Genomic DNA, 16583 nt, shown 5'->3' on the forward strand with positions numbered 1-16583 from the left:
AAATTGCTCACCTGAATCCAGGGTTTCTCAGTCTTGTGACTATTGACATCTGGGGCTGGATCATTCTTTGTTAGGGAATTGGGATGGGGGCTGTCCTGTGCATTTGTTAAGATGCTTAGCGCATCCCCCAGCCTTCACCCCCTAGATGCCAGTAGCATCACAACCCCCAACTGTGACAACCCAAACTGTTTCCAGATGTTGTCCAAAATGTCCTCTGTGGGGCAAAATTGCCCCCAGTCTAGAACCACTGCCTTAATCCTGTTGAGGCTGGGATTAAGACTTTGTTAGTGCAGGTCTCTTTCAGTTTTGCCCTTACTCCCAGGACATGGTCCTTGCTGGTAGGACCTGAGCCTTACCACTGGAATGTGGACTTTCTGAGGTCCAATCAAAAGCCCAGGGTGCTCACTAAGATGTCTAGCCCAGACCCCCATCTCTCCAGTGCTATGTGGCCTCTGAAATCTCTGCTCAGGGATATAGCCTTCTAACGTGGTTCTCTGCTAGGGCTCTAGAGTCCCACCCTGTTCTTATGCAGCTTAGAAGTTGGCCAAAGATCTGAGGGAAACTTTCACATATATTTTGGGCGCTCCTTCTCTGTGGCTTTTCCTTTATAGGACCCTGTCCCCCAAATCCCAGCTACTCAGGCAGCCCCAAGTCCTAATTGCTGTTTCCTTTACCCAGCAAGACCCTGCACTGCAGCTTGGAAAATGTCCTTGGGGGAAAAGACAGTGTGAATGTGGGGCTCAGCTCATGTGCATCCTTTCTCTCAAGGGTTGTTGCCCTATGTGGGTGGTGGTCCAACTCCCACAAACAGTTGTTTTATATGTTTTGTGTGGGTTTATAGCTATTTGCATCAGAAGGGTAAGACTGATACCAGTTACTCTGTTATGGCCAGCACTAGAAATCTCAAAATGATCTACTGTCCAGGAGAGAAAAAAACTGGTGCTATTGCATTCATATATGCAAATCCTAAATATAGCTATGAAAGCCATCTTTCTTGCTTTTGAAACTCTCACCTTATTCTAAAAGGCTTTGGCATTTTGGATACTATTTCAATGCTGAAGAAAGTGTGGGGAATACCTGTGGCTTTCAGCCCAGCACATATGAAAGGAATCAAGCCTGCAATGAGAGCCAGAGGAGAATCTGACTTAATAACACACTTACAGCAGACCAGAAAAACACTTTCTATAGAGTACATGGCCTTGTTTTCTTTCTTTCTTTCCTTCCTTTCTTTCTTTTTCTTTCTTTCCTTCTCTCCTTCCTTCCCTCCTCCCTCCCTTCCTCCTTCCTTCCTTCCTTCCTTCCTTCTTTCTTTCCTTCCTTCCTTCCTTCCTTCCTTCCTTCCTTCCTTCCTTCCTTCCTTCCTCTCTCTCTCCCTCTCTCTCTTTCTTTTTTTGACTCTCCAACCAGACAGGGAACTACTTGAGGGGAGGCACTGCATCTTATTCATCAATGTCTTCCCACACACATGTCTGACATTGTGTAGACACTTCATAAATCTTTGGGAAATAGAGGAGTGATTGAATGAGTGAATGAATAGGACATGATTCACCACTCACTATTCATGGCTTCAGGGTGACTCTTGATCCACACCTGTGCTAACTCCCTGGTCATCTCTAGAGGCTGTCAGATTTCAGAGTCTCTGAAAGTCCCGTCTTTCCCCAAGAGAGCATCTTTACTGGCATGACTCAGGTGTTAACAAGCTTGAAAGTCCCATGGTTTCTACTCCTTGGAATATGACTCTTGATACCAGAAATGTCTACCTAATTTGGGTGAGAGGGATGGTGACACAGTTATCCATTAGCTTCTCCAGGGCTTGATCTCTCCATAGTTATCTTGGAAGAGAGATGGCTGAGGCATTTTGACCCAGGGCAGGGGAGGAAGAAATAGATGGGGGGCCTCTTGCTCAGGAGGAGGAGGGGTGATTCCCCCAAGGGCTTGCCTGGTAAGCTGGCCCAAGCACTTCTGAGCACAGCACCTCAAAGGGAAGATGAGACACCAAAAGAAAAGGTGAAAAGCAAGAACCAATTGCCCTTCCTCCACTTTCTCTAGGTAAGCACTGCCTCCTACCAAGAGGCTTCTGGGAAGGTCAGTGATTCAGGCTAACCTGGCATCTAGGGCCTCCCAAATGGCATTGGCTGTGGTGGAGACTTTCTGTACAACATCATGTATTCAGATTCAGTAGGTGGTTATTTACCTGTGACACTTTCCAGTTCTGGGGACAAGACAGTGGACAGCATATATGCCATTTTTTTGGGGGGGGGGGGGCGTCTCTAGAATATAAATGACTTTTTTCTTCTGTTTTTCTTTTTCTTTTTTTTGGGGGGGGGCCACTCCGCATGGCTTGTGGGATATTACTTCCCCGACTAGGGATCGAACCCGGGCTCCAGCAGTGAAAGCATGGAGTCCTAACCACTGGACCGCCACGGAATTCCCTACAAATGACTTTTTAATTAACCAACCAATCTAACTGCCTTCTAGCATCTTGAGATTGGCACCTTCTTTTCACCCTAAAATTATAGTCCTTTCCTCACAGTTCTGGGTCTAAAGAACCCTAGATGTGAAGCTATCTGATTTTTATAGGATCAGATGGCTACAGTCATGGGGCTTACCTAATTCTTGATATTCATCATCCTTGGGTCCATCTGATCTCTCTGTCCTCCTTGAAGTCCTGCCCATTACCCAATGGTGAACAATCTAGGGCTTCCCCTTTTAGCTGACTGTTTCACCTTAATACCTCAAGCCCTCACAGCTCAGGAGGCCATCATATTGTCTGAGCACGTTTTCCTGCAAGAGCTCCCCCATGACAGACCTCCTTCCCTTGACACAGACCTCCTGGCTGTGCACAGAGAACACCTTCAGCCAAGTCCTTCTCCTATGCAGCACCCTCAACTCTTCCCATCAATTGTCTCCTTGCCTCTCACCTTTCCTTTCTCAGACACATCCTCAACCTGGCTACCTGCGACACTCTCAAAATAACATATCTTTCCCTTCCCAGTTCAATGTTTAACTTTTTTTTGGGGGGGGGGGGGCATGCCTCACGGCTTGCGGGATCTTAGTTCTCCAACCAGGGATTGAACCCGGGACCTGACAGTGAAAGCGCCAATTCCTAACCACTGGACCACCAGGGAATTCCCTTCTTTTTATTATTAAATAACATATACTTATTATAAAAATTTATAAAGTATATTTTTTTAAAACGCATAAGGGGCTTCCCTGGTGGCGCAGTGGTTGAGCGTCTGCCTGCCGATGCAGGGGACACGGGTTCATGCCCTGGTCCGGGAGGATCCCACGTGCCGCAGAGCGGCTGGGCCCGTGAGCCATGGCCGCTGAGCCTGTGCATCCGGAGCCTGTGCTCTGCAACGGGAGAGGCCACAACAGTGAGAGGCCCGTGTACCCAAAAAAAAAAAAAAAAAAAAAAAAAAACTCATAAGGAAGTAGGGGGAAAAATTGCTTTCTAAGCCACCACCCGGAGGCAATCACCGTTAACACACTGGTGTTTTTACTTCTAGTCTTTTTTCTAGTCAGATTTAACTTAAGAAAAAATAAGTTATATGTTTCATGTTGCATATTTCTCTATGGCTTAATGTTATATCACATACTATTCCCCATATCATTAAAATTCTTTATAAGCCCCATTTCATCACGTGGGTGTACCATAATGTTATTCACTAGTGTTTATATCATTTGATGTCATTATTATAAATAATACTTTGATGACCATCTTTCTGCAACATCTTTGCCTGAACTTTATATTATATTCTTTTTTTAACATCTTTATTGTAGTATAATTACTTTACAATGGTGTGTTAGTTTCTGCTTTATAACAAAGTGAATCAGTTATACATATACATATGTTCCCATGTCTCTTCCCTCTTGCATCTCCCTCCTTCCCACCCTCCCTATCCCACCCCTCTAGGTGGTCACAAAGCACCGAGCTGATCTCCCTGTGCTATGTTCTTGAGACAAATTTCCTTTTCAAAACCACCACGTACTGACTACTTTCTATGGGCCAGGGGCATTTCATACACATTTGTCACAGTTAATCTTCACAACCTATGAGATATCCTTGTTCTCATTTTACAGATGGGGAATCTGAGGCTTAGGGAGATTTATTTACCTGGCCCAAGATCACCTGGCTAGAAAAGGTTGGAACTGGGATTTGAACAAAGGTCTATCTCCTGATTCCAGAAGTCATACCCTTAAGTACTATGCTTTGCTGCTTCCTTACTTTCTGTGGTGGAATTACTGGGTCTAAGGGTATGAACATTTTAAAATCTTTTTAATTTAATCTTTTTAAATCTTTTAAATTACCAAACTGAACTGAACTCCCATCAGCAGTTTTTGAGGGTGTTCGTTGCATCTTCAGGGCCAATAAGCTTTGCCTCTAAGATTATGTATGGTATCTGTAGAATAAAACCTAAATTCCTAAATATGCTTTTCAAGAGCCTCACAGTTTGGTCCCAACTTTCTTTCCTGATGATTCCATTGGCCAGATATGGCCTTTAAGTCTGTTCCTTGCTTTTGCTCAATTCTGATCCTTCAGCTTGAAATGCATTGACGTTAGAGGTCCACCTGACAAAATCCTACTCATTCTTCAAGACCATGTTCATGCCACCTCGTCTGTGAAGCCTTCCTGGATTCCCCTACTGCTCTGTCCTCTGTATTCTCACAGCACTTTGTTTACACCTCTTGTAGCATTTGTGTCATCTTGCCCTGTACTGAACTTTGTAGTATAAATGTCACTCTGCCCCACCAGAGTACCAGTTCTTTGGAGGTCAGGACCCTCTCTTATTTAAATGTGTGACTCCCGTGCTTAGCACAATGCCTTCTATAAAGTAGGGGCTTGATAAATTTTTGTTTAATAAATGATTTGCAACAGCCTCGGGGGAGTTTTGACAAGTTTCCTAACCCACATGAGTGGTTAGGACAGTATATTTGAGTTGTGGGAAGACTCCCCAAATTCCTTTTGGTTCTCCCTGCAATGCAGTCCAAAGACCCATTGAGTCTAGTGACCGACCTTAGTCTGGATGGCTAGCACTTCCTTGTCAGGATAAACACTCAGCTCTGGCCATTCTGGGCTTTGCAGCCTCTCTCTCCAGGGCCTCTTGTTCTACTTTCTCATACCCATTCTCTAGGAAGTGGCTGCTTTTCTCTCTCTCCTAACCCTACCCTCCATCTCAGAAAGGACCTGGTAGACGGTACCCTGTGAAGATACCCAGGGTGCAGGGGAGTGAGGGCACCAAAGGTGGGGGAAATAGGGGTTGGGGTTGGCAACAGAAAGGAGGCTCAGCCAACCAGGACCTAACCAGACAGTCCATCACTGGCTCCCATCTGACAGAGAGCTCCTCACCCACAACCCTGGCCCAGAGCGGCCTATCCGAGCCTGTGCCTCTATCCAGGCTTTCCTCAGAACGACAAACCGCCACTCCTCAAATACATACTTAGGGTGGTTGGGGTCCAGTGAGATACTTCAGTAAGGTCGCAGAAAAGTCACCAAGAGAGAAGCAAAGGAGCCAAAGGTGATGAGGTAGGTTTGGAATGTGTCAACATGACCAGGCTGAACTACATTTCCCAGACTTCCCTTCCCTTACGTTTCCAGTCAGAGAGATTCTGTTGGGAGTTTGGGAGGGCGGAAGGGCAACAGTGGCCATTTTGTGGCTCACACACCGTATTGCATGTCTGCTCTGCCTTCCCCTGGGCTCCTGCTTCATCTTCTCTGGCTCCCAGGCTAGGGTTAGCTTCATGCCAAAGGGCCCCAGCTTCTTCAGGTCTCCACACCATCAAGCTCAGAGGCAATAAGAACTGACATGGCTTTCAGTCCATTGTCATGAGCTCCATCTTGTGCTTGTGGGTTCCATGTTGTCCTTGATCTTCCCCCATTTTGCGTCTGTCTTCCCTTCTCAACTGCCTGCCTATGGACTTCAAGCTCCAGCATCATATGGGAGATCAACAGCCTTACAGAGACTACTTAACCTGCTTGTACAATTGTATAAGTTCAAATCCTGTTTTTTAAAAAAATCTAGTGATTCTGCTTCTCTGATTGAACCCTGGCTGATACAGGGGGTACAACCTCAACAGAGGGGGTGGGGATAAAAAGAAGCCTGGTAGTCCCTCCCCCCAGGCAAACTCGAGGCTGGTTTGAAGGTTTTCCTGACAATCAGAATTCGTTCTGAGCCTCCTGGACCACAGGACCTTTGCAGAAGCTACTGAGTTTCATTGGGAGTTTCCGCAACTTTGCATGCACAAATGAGTTGTCACAAGCACTTGGCTTCCTGTCTTTTGATTTAAAAAGAAAGAAAGAGAGAAAGAAAAAAAAACAGCAGCCTATAAAATGAAATGGCCCAGTGGAGAATTATGACCAACCTTGGCATACCTGAATCAAAATGACAGACCATGAAATAACGTGTTTTACTCTGTGTCAGCTGCCCTGCCTGTCCCAACTATCAGCTGAATTGCCTGCCACAATGATTATTTCATCTGCCGCAGTGAAAATCTTGGAGCAGCCCACAAATGCTTCAATGGCAAAGCCTCTGGGGCCCCTGAATGGAGGAAGATGGATGACGGATGAGGTGGGAAGAAAGAGATAGACTCCAATAGGAGGAGAAAGCTAGTCGCCACTTCCACCAGCAGGGTCACCCAAGATGTTGACTACCCCATGGAAGAAGGGTCCAGGATCACCACCAAGTGAGCCTCTGACTGCTAAAGGTTTGACAGTAAGGGGCACAGGTAGGCAAGGGGAGGTAGCCCTGACCAGGGCATATCTTCCAGGGAATAAAAGAAGAGTGTCCTGGGCAAAGCCATGAAAATGAGAATAAGATGTAATTGTGGGAAGTGGCAAGTGTCATGCCCCCTGATTACAGTACGGGTCAAGAGCAGTGGGTAGACATTGCAATGGTAGGACTGGGGCAGGGGGGTGGGGGGCTAAATTTTATTCTATAAGACAGTGGTTCTCACACTTGAGCGGACATCAGAATCCCCTGGAGGGCTGGTTAACACTGGCACTGCTGAATCGCAGCCCCAGAGCTTCTGACTGTGCAGGTCTGAGGCAGAATCCGAGAATTTACATTTCTAAAGAAAAGTGACTTGAAGACTGTGGATCTTTCCACAAATAGGACCTAAAAGTGGTATGCGGGGTGGATGGGCAAGGGAGTGAGGTCAGTGAGGCTGTGTAGCGAAAGTAGGACAAGGCCCCCAAAACACAGCTTCTGGTGAAGAAAGTAGGGAGGAGAGGCTGAGTTTCAATGCAAGAAAGCAGCACAGTCTGGCCTGGGATTCAGGCCTGGGTTCAAATCCTGGCTCCACCACTAAGGAGGGTTCCTCAGTGGAAGATAAGTCGTAGTCAGAAACCTGTTGGGTGAGCACTGATCCGAGAGGGAAGTCAACCAAGTGATCCTCAGTGGCCTGGCCACCTGCCCACAGGCTGCTGGAGACCACGGGCTGGGTGCCCTTTTCCCCAGACCCCAAAGCCAACTCCTGACCCTCGGATTTTCCTGTCTGGGTGCCCAATCTTACCAACCACTATGTCTATTTGCCCACTCCAAATAGGGGACAAGATGATAACACTCATTCCCCAACCCTTCTCTCTGAAGTTACTGAGCTCCCTGACTAGGGTTTCCTGGGGTTCCCAACTGTTTTTTTCCAAATTTAAAGACAGTCCTGGGTCAACATAGTCATGATGTGGAGTACATTTGTTTGACCCTCCAAAGGCAACCTTATTTCCTACTCAGAGATCCATTTTATTGTGAAATTTGGGGAGGGGGCATTTTACCATTGACCCTTGGAACTGACAACACTACCTTGTGTTCACAAAGCCCTCCACAGTGTGTAAAGCACAGTGAGATGTTTATCACGCATCCAGGAAAGTAGTATCAGGTACCTACAATGTCCAGAGGGCCAGCTAGAGCCAGGCAACCGAGTGACGTACCTGGTGTAAACCAACCATCTACCATAATGCCCACGTGAGAGATGAGGAAACGGCCTCAGAAAGGGAAAGGGACTTGCCTAAAGGCACACCTCCAGGCCAGCTAAGCCCCGGGGGAGCACAAGCTGGGGGAGAGGTGACTGATGACACAAATGGACACAACACAATGCTAGAGATCACAATGATGACAGCACAACTTGACATAGGGAATCAAAGCCGAGAGAGACCAGCCGTTAAGATAAGGAAGTTGAAAATAGCTCCAGATATTCTAACCTGGAAGACTGGGAGAATGGTAAGGTCACTTACAGAAGTGGGAAAATTGGGAAAGGTGCTATCTTTGGGGCAAATAATAGCAAATACTCATAGAGCCCTTCCCATGTATGTTTTGCCGAAAGCCTTACTTTAGGTTTCAAGGTTCTTAGGATTCGCTGGCAAAATAATCACTCTACACTCAGTTAAACAAGAATTTAGAGAGAGTTTATTGAATTAACAAAGATTACAGTATACTAATTAAGAAAAGAATAGTATAACTAACTAAGAAGGAATAGTAAAGACAGAGGTTTATACATCACCGAATTGGGGAAGCACCTACATCCAGGTCCAAGAAGCGCTGGGAGGTGCCTTGAACAGCAATCTGGAGTCCCAGTTGGGAAGGTCCCCGGTGGTGCTTCCACCCCACGGGTGACGTTTGTCACTGAAGGAGCCCAGCTTTTAGCACCAGGCCGCAGGCTGATAACAGTCAGCCTACGTGCAAGTTTGTAGCTCTGGTTGTTGTCATAGATGCCTTGGTCTTAACTCGTAAGTCTTGGAATGTTCTTTTTTTCCCCCCCCTTTTTTTTTTACATCTTTATTAGAGTATAATTGCTTTACAATGGTGCGTTAGTTTCTGCTGTATAACAAAGTGAATCAGTTACACATATACATATGTTCCCATATCTCTTCCCTCTTGCGTCTCCCTCCCTCCCACCCTCCCTATCCCACCCCTCCAGGCGGTCACAAAGCACCGAGCTGATCTCCCTGTGCTATGCGGCTGCTTCCCACTAGCTATCTACCTTACGTTTGGTAGTGTATATATGTCCATGCCTCTCTCTCGCTTTGTCACAGCTCACCCTTCCCCCTCCCCGTGTCCTCAAGTCCATTCTCTAGTAGGTCTCTGTCTTTATTCCCATCTTACCCCTAGGTTCTTCATGACATTTTTTTCCTTAGATTCCATATATATGTGTTAGCATACAGTATTTGGAATGTTCTTGATCCCTGGGGGCTGGCCAGGCCCTCAAGGTGCAAGAAGTCCCGTGACTTACTCCTTGTCTTATCTAGTGGTTTACAGTGTGTGCCGGCGCCACCCCTGCTGGCCTGGGTGTAGCTCAGCAGTTTGGCATGCAGCCTGCTTTAGCGTCATTGTCCCGTCAGAGAGAGGCCTAGCGCCACCTCTGAAGCCTGAATAAGACTACTTTACTAGCTACCCCAACAACGTACCAGACACTTTCCCCGTAGATTTGACCGTCCCAACATCCTGATGAGGTGGGTACCACAATTATTAGGGTAACCATACATTCAGGTTTGCTTGAGACAGTTCCAACATACGCCAGCTGTCCCGATTTAATTATTAATTTCATCCCTTTCACTCTCAAAACTATCCAGGTTTAGAAGATAAGTCACAGAGTCCCCTTATTATTATTATATTATCCCTCAGTTACACACGAGGAAACTAAGGCACAGATCAATTCAAGAGCTTGCCCCAGGTCAGGCTGTTGTTAAGAGACAGAGCTGGGATTTGAAGCCAGCTAGCTTGCCTCTAAAGGACAGGCTTGTAACTACTTTGTCATACTGCCTCTCGAAGTTGGTATTGAATCCAGTTTTTCACCTTTGCAGCTGGGGGGTGAAGGCTGCCCACCTATCCAGGCAAAGACCCCACCCCAAGCCAATGAATTCCAAGATGGAATGGAGGCAGGCAGTGGCCTGGAGAGGTTAGACGTGAAGGAGATCCACCAGGAGGCGCTGGTAGAGGCAGGAGAAAGGGTAAACCACATAACTCCACCCGTTCAGGGGGGAATCTTCATTACTTCTCAACTGGGAGACCTCCCCATCGATTTAAACAGAACTTCTCAAACATTCTATCAGGGCTCAACCCAGAAACTCTGCGGAGTATCAAGAATCTAAACAAACAGAAACCCCGCCCAAAGAAAGGATGTCACAGAGCTAGAGGCTCTGTTTCATGTGGCAATGGGAGCTCTGTCAGAGACAGGCCTTCCGGTGTGAGGGAAACATTTTATATCCCTCACCCCGCCCAACCAAGCCTGTTTAGTTTTTGATTTAATGTTGTTTTAACATCTAGTCAACGCTGCAGGGTATGTTATCCACTCTGAGATGATCCAAGGCAAACTCCAAATTCTGGCCCCACTCTTGGCTGACTTCCTGTCCCTGCTTCTACCCTTTGTGACTAACTTTCCATCAGTGACTAAGTTGCAGGGAACCTAAATTGCTCAGCCGAGGCGAACGGTACCAGAGAGAAACTTCCCAGTGGGGCAAGGGGCCTGTTATAAGGCTACAATATCTTATGGTACCTCGTAACAGCGGCTGAGATGAGCTGCATCATAAAGTAACATAAAAGACTGAGATTTATGAGGACATTTTTGGATGTCTGAACTTTGAAAATTACCCAGAGGGTTTCTCCAAAATAATCACTGTGGTGGCCAGCATTTGTAGAATGAAAAGTTAACAAACCACATTGAGTCTGGGTTTCAGATTAAAAAAAAAAATCAGAAAGAACTTTAATAAAAGAGGGGGAAAAAATCCATCTACTGAAGTTGGAAAAGAACCGTGAGCTGTTTCTCTTAATAACATAAACCAAACAAGGATTTTCATGGTTTTGAATACAATGCAGCTTGAAGACATATTTGGGAACTTTGCGGTTAATTATCCACAACTGATACAGTTATTGAATCGTCATTGTTCTAATTAGGACACATTGATTAACTAGGATACATAATTAACCTAAACCCTGCTTCACAAGCGTATTTAACAACTAAATCATGTGAAAAGTGTTGAGGTGTGCAACCAGAAAGACAACTCGCAGGTTTATTAGCACTAGAACTTTCTCTTCTCCCTGGGTGCTAGGAGAGCTTGATAAAAGTAAATTCACTCAAAGTAAAAACTCATTTGTTCAAGATTTCCCTCAGCTTTCCAAATTGAGCTGGCCAGGGCAACCTTCTTAGCGGAAAAGCTAACTTCCAATCTTTTTTTTTCTTCTGGCATCACTACATGTGTGTATTCGTACATCCCCACATAGAACAATGGTGGCCTCTGTGGGCAGCAACATGAACTTTTTTTTTTTACTTTCACACTGTACAGTTCCATGGTATTTGAATATCTCACAATGAACACGCCCATGATGGCCAACTTTGGAAACGTCTATCCTCTTGGTGCATGGAAAAAAGTACACGGGCTAACCATTCTCTACAGTCAGTGTGGGCACCGCCTGTGTCCTGATCCATTGATGGGGAAGATGGTGGTAGCCCTTGGAAAGGGTAAGGAGGGGAATAAAGTGACTGGAGTTAGCACATCTGCTATCTTTAGAGGTGTGCCGTAATTTGCAAACATAATTTTTATTTGCCTAATTTTTATGTTCTTTAAAGCCTTAGAACAAAAGAACAGATTCTATCTGAGAAGTGAAAATTAATTCTCATTTCAGCATGAAGCTCTTCATTAGTTGGATATGTCCTTGGAAGGAAGGTCAGATTCCTGAATCAAACCGTGCCTTGTTAGCACTGTGACCTCAGCTTGCTGACTTCCAATCTTAAAGGAAAGCCGACTTCTTAGATTTCTCTTTCTAAGAGCAGCTAGTGTTCTTTCTTCTACATATTTTTTTTCATCAGAAAAAGTGTATTCAGTGATGGTAAATCTTTGCTTTGATTTTCTTAAATAATATAGGCTATATTCTCTGTGGTGTGCAATGTACCCTTGTAGCTTATTTTATACCTAATAGTTTGTACCTTTTAATCCCCTACCCTTATATTGCCCTTCCCTCCTTCCCTCTCCCCACTGGTAACTGCTAGTTTGTTCTCTATATCTGTGAGTCTCCTTCTTTTTTGTTATATTCACTAGTTTGTTGTGTTTTTTTAATTCCACATATAAGTGATAAATCATATAATATTTGTCTTTCTCTGTTTGACTTCTTTCACGTAGCATAATGCCCTCCAGGTTCATCCATGTTGCTGCAAATGGCAAAATTTCTTTCTTTTTTATGGCTGAGTAGTAATCCAGTGTGTGTGTGTGTGTGTGTGTGTGTGTGTGTGTGTATATATACTACTTCTTTATCCATTCATCTGTTGATGGACATTTAGGTTGCTTCATAAATGTTGGCCTTTCGAGTAGCATTTGCTTTGTGGAAACAGCTGAAAGTCATCCAGAACCAAGTGGGATCATTAATATGGGAAATGAACTTGAGGATAATGTGCACCAATAAGCAGCATGATCTTTAACAAGTCACCTCCCTTTCCTGGTCCCTTAGTATTCTCATCTGGAAAATGGGAGCATTTTACTAGATCACTTGATAATGCAGTCTACCATTTGCATTGGCCAGCACGAGCTGCGAAATTTAATGTCACTGCATTTTCCACAAACTGTTTAAGCTTTTTTAAAATCAATCACTTTAAATTTCCAGGAGAGTCACAGGGCAAGAGAAAACTGAAAGCTAAAAGTCCCTGTGTATGCCGGGATAATGTCTGTGAAAGGCTTGCCATATGGCCTGACACTTAGAACTTCCAGAAAATGTTACCCTCCTTTCCCCAACTGTGTCCTGCCAACCATGGTTTCAAACAGTGATCACCACAGAGGCTTCTGCGTCAGCCCTCCACATGCAGCTCCCTTGCCACCCTCCGGAATTCACCAACACACAGGACCACTGGGAATGGGCTGCGTGTGCCCCACGTTCTGTGATGGCAGGCGGTCAAACCCCAACCGAGATGCTGTCTCCCTGCTGCCATCTTCCACTTCCAACGGGACCCTCAAGCTGGGTAGATTTCACCCATGGCATGGAACTTGAGAAGGACTAGGGCAATTCCGGGTAGGTTACTGAAGATCCGCATGACTTCTAAGTTGTGGTCTGCTCTGAGGAAAGCCCCCTCCTGCTCTCTTGAACTCTCTTATCTCTCTCTGGCTTCTAGGGAGGAACAACAAGCACAGCTCTCTCCATCAGAGTCACAGAATCATATGTCTAGACAATTTAACTTTCACGCTTCTGTTCCGGTAAGAACCCTTTAAATGGGGACACCGCTGATTGCTGGTGATTTTTTTGAGAAAACACATGACAGGATGTGGATAAAAGCCAACCGAAGGTCAGACAGCTCATTGGGGAAGTTACTTCTCGTGTACTCAGATTTCACTAGAAGCTTCAAAAGTGAAAGCAAAGCTAGATTTCCATCTCAGTTGCTGTTGTTTCCGCACAGAACAAGTGCTTTTCCCTTGGCACCAGTGTATGTGTGTGTATATATTATATATATGTAATGTACATATGGTATTATGATAATATATTACACAAAAATACAATATTAATAATTTATTAACCAATATTAATAAATATAGTATAAATGTTAATATAATAAATTTTATATAAAATAATAATATGCAATATAATTATATATAACATATAATATTATATGATATATATGTATGTGTGTATATATGTATGTATATATGTATATATATATATATATATATATATATATATATATATAAAACAGATTTATTTCAAGGAATTGGCTTATGAGATTGGGGGACTGGCAAGTCCAAAATCCATAGGACAGGCCAGCAGGCTGGAGAACCTTGTGCAGGACCTGATGTTATAGTCCACAGGTGGAATTTCTTCCTCCTCAGGGAAACCTTAGTTTTGCTCTTAAGGCCTTTCAACTTCTTGGATCGGGCCCATCCACATTATCAAAGATAATCTCCTTTACTAAGTCAACTGACTGTAGATGTTAACCATCTCTACAAAATACCTTCACAGCAACACCTAGATTAGTGTTTGATTGAACAACTGGGCACCATAGCCTAGCCAAGTTGACACATAAAACTGACCATCACAATGATGTACCCATTAAATTTCATTGACTGTTTTATAAACTATTAGAGATTGAGGTGGAGAAGCGTGACAATCTCTCTCGGTACCACCGTGCACTGAAGACCCCTGTGAGGTGACAGTGCAGCAGAGCAAAAGCCCGGTCACTTGCACCACACCGTGAAGACCTTGACCCACTGGCTGGTTCCCTAGGGATGTCACCAGACAGGAAATGCAAGGATAAGGAAACCGGGCATGAGAGGGGGAGGGACAACAGAAGGCCAGTGTTTGGTTTTCCTTTTGTCTTTCATTGGAAGATGGTGAGTTAGCCCTGTTGCCCATGTATAGAGAAGGGAGTAGTGATTTGGAAACTCCAGAGCAATGGGCAATCCCCAGAAAGTGTGTATTTCCAATAAAATAATGAATCATTATTTTATTGGAAATGTTTGGTTTCCTAATTCTGTTTGCCATTGGCCAATATCACTGTGGGCTTGCACTTGGCCAGCACAAACCAAACAGGAGTAGATGCAGCCCCACTCTGTGAGTGGGACCTTGGGAAGCAGCTGCCTCCACCATAAAGGGAGATTGGGGTACCAGATGGGTTTAGAGCCTCTTCCAGCTATAGTTCTAGAGATGGCCCAGAACCTTCTCAGCAAATATACCAGTTATTTATTGCTGAGTAACAAACCACTTCAAAACCAGGGGCTTAAAACAACAGGAATCATCAGTTTTGCTCACAAATATTCAATCTGGGCAGGGCTTGGTAGGAAGGCTCACGAGGCTCCACATGGCATCAGCTGGGGTGGTTCAGTACAGCACTGGAGGACCCATTCCCGAAATGGCCAAGTCACGTGTCTGGCAATTTGGAGGTTGACTGTCAACTAGGCACTCATCTGGGTGAGAGCTAAGGGTCTTGCTTTCTCTCCATGTAGCCTGGGTTTCTTTACAGCATGCTGGCTGGGTACAAGAGAGAGCCAAGTAGAAGCTGTATCTCCTTTCATGGCCAAGGCTCAGAAGTCATACAGCATCACTCCCATAAGCATTCCAGTCACTAGAGTCACCAAAGCCAGTCCATACTCTAGGGGAAGGGAATTAGACTCCACCCTCGATGGGAGGAGTGTCAAAGAGTTTGTGAACATGTTTTAAAATCACCTCCACAAATGATACCTCTGGTGTCCACCCTCATGTTGGGTACGAGCTCTGACACCTCCTTTTTCCTTGGCCTCCTCCCCCATTCAGCCGATCACCAAGACTTGTAGATTCTACTACCCTCAAATCTTTTCATTCTCTCATCTCACACCTGGACCATTGCATCTTCTTAACTGATCTTCCTGCCTCCATTCTTTTCTTCTGTGACATTTAGGATTAGACTCAGCTGCATGTGACAAAAAATCCAAGTAACAGTGGCTTAAACAAGATCAAAATATACTTTTCTTTTACATAAAAAAAACTGATACATAGCTGTCCAGGGCTGATATAGTGGCTCTGGGATTGTCAGAGATCCAGGCTACTTTCATTTTTCTGCTCCACAACACTTAGCATGCCCTGGTCCAAGATGGCTGCCCAAGCACCAGCCATCACCTCCACATTCCAGTCAGGAAGGAAGAAGGAGTAAAGAAGGATACACCCGCTCCCTTTAAGGACCTTTCTCAGAAATTTCTACTTATATCTCATTGACCAGCACCTAGTCACGTTACCACACCTAGCTGCAAAGGAAGCTGAGAATGGAATCTTTATTCTGGGCAGTCATATGCGTCACTAAGGTTTTTGTACAGCTTGTTGCCTCTGCACAGATACCCTCCCACCCTCTTTGCATGCTAACTCTACCCTTGCTTCAGGCCTCCACTTAGACTTCACTGTCTTCCAAGAAGCCTTTGAGGGGCCCACAAATATATTTTGATTTCTTTTAAAATCATAAGAAAAACTCGATCTTTTAGATCCAAGAACATGTTTGAATATATAATATTAAGGCATTTGTACCAATGCAGTTGTAAAATATCATTTTTAATATTTTTTATGGAGGAAGGGGCCCATGAAGGCAAAGGATTTTGGAGGTGCCAGTGCCTCCAAAAGTTCTGGTGTGGCCCTGCTCCTGTGGGCTCCCATATCTCCCTGACCTCACACCAGTCATAGCTCCCTCTGCACCACGTGGTAACTGCTGGGCATTTGATGGTCTCCCCTGCCCGACAGGCCTGGGAGGGCAGTGTCTTCTCAACTCCCGCCCTCCCTCACATAGCCTGCCCAGGGCCCTCCCACCACGCCCCCCAGGGGTACTGTGCTCCATAACCCCCCCAGACCCCCTCAGGGCCTACTTGGTCCCCCACAACCCCGCGATCTCCCCCAATAGCAGGGCCTACCCGTGCCGGTCCTGCCGGCGCCCACGAGCACTCAGCAGACTTTCCTCCTCCCGGGATCTCTCCCACCTGCTGCAGGGCCTGCCCAGCCCCCTCTTGCGCTGCCCGTCACAGCGACTCCTGGATCGCGTGGTCCGGCGCTATGCGGAGGTGGCCGACGCTGGCAGCATCTTCATGGACCACTTCACGGACCGCGACAAGCTGCGTCTCCTCTACACGCTAGCTGTCAACGCCCATCCCATCCTCCTACAGG

The 16583-nt window shown here is 45.5% G+C and overlaps 1 protein-coding gene across 3 annotated transcripts in view; it reads left to right on the top strand.

Moving 5' to 3' along the window:
* Window positions 1-16583, top strand: part of DIPK2B (divergent protein kinase domain 2B) — a 49524-nt gene that overhangs the window by 24483 nt on the left and 8458 nt on the right. Inside the window, exons 3-4 of one of the 3 annotated variants that reach the window (XM_073799452.1) lie at window positions 9794-9928; window positions 16409-16582. In XM_073799452.1, the coding sequence (XP_073655553.1) occupies window positions 9794-9928; window positions 16409-16582 (309 nt within the window). Of the gene's footprint in view, window positions 1-9793; window positions 9929-13086; window positions 13169-16408; window position 16583 lie in introns of all 3 variants that reach the window. The other 2 variants (XM_073799453.1, XM_033849512.2) reach the window with 2 other exon arrangements.

Source organism: Tursiops truncatus, chromosome X (assembly GCF_011762595.2).
Source record: "Tursiops truncatus isolate mTurTru1 chromosome X, mTurTru1.mat.Y, whole genome shotgun sequence".
In the NCBI taxonomy this organism is placed as follows: Eukaryota; Metazoa; Chordata; class Mammalia; order Artiodactyla; family Delphinidae; genus Tursiops; species Tursiops truncatus.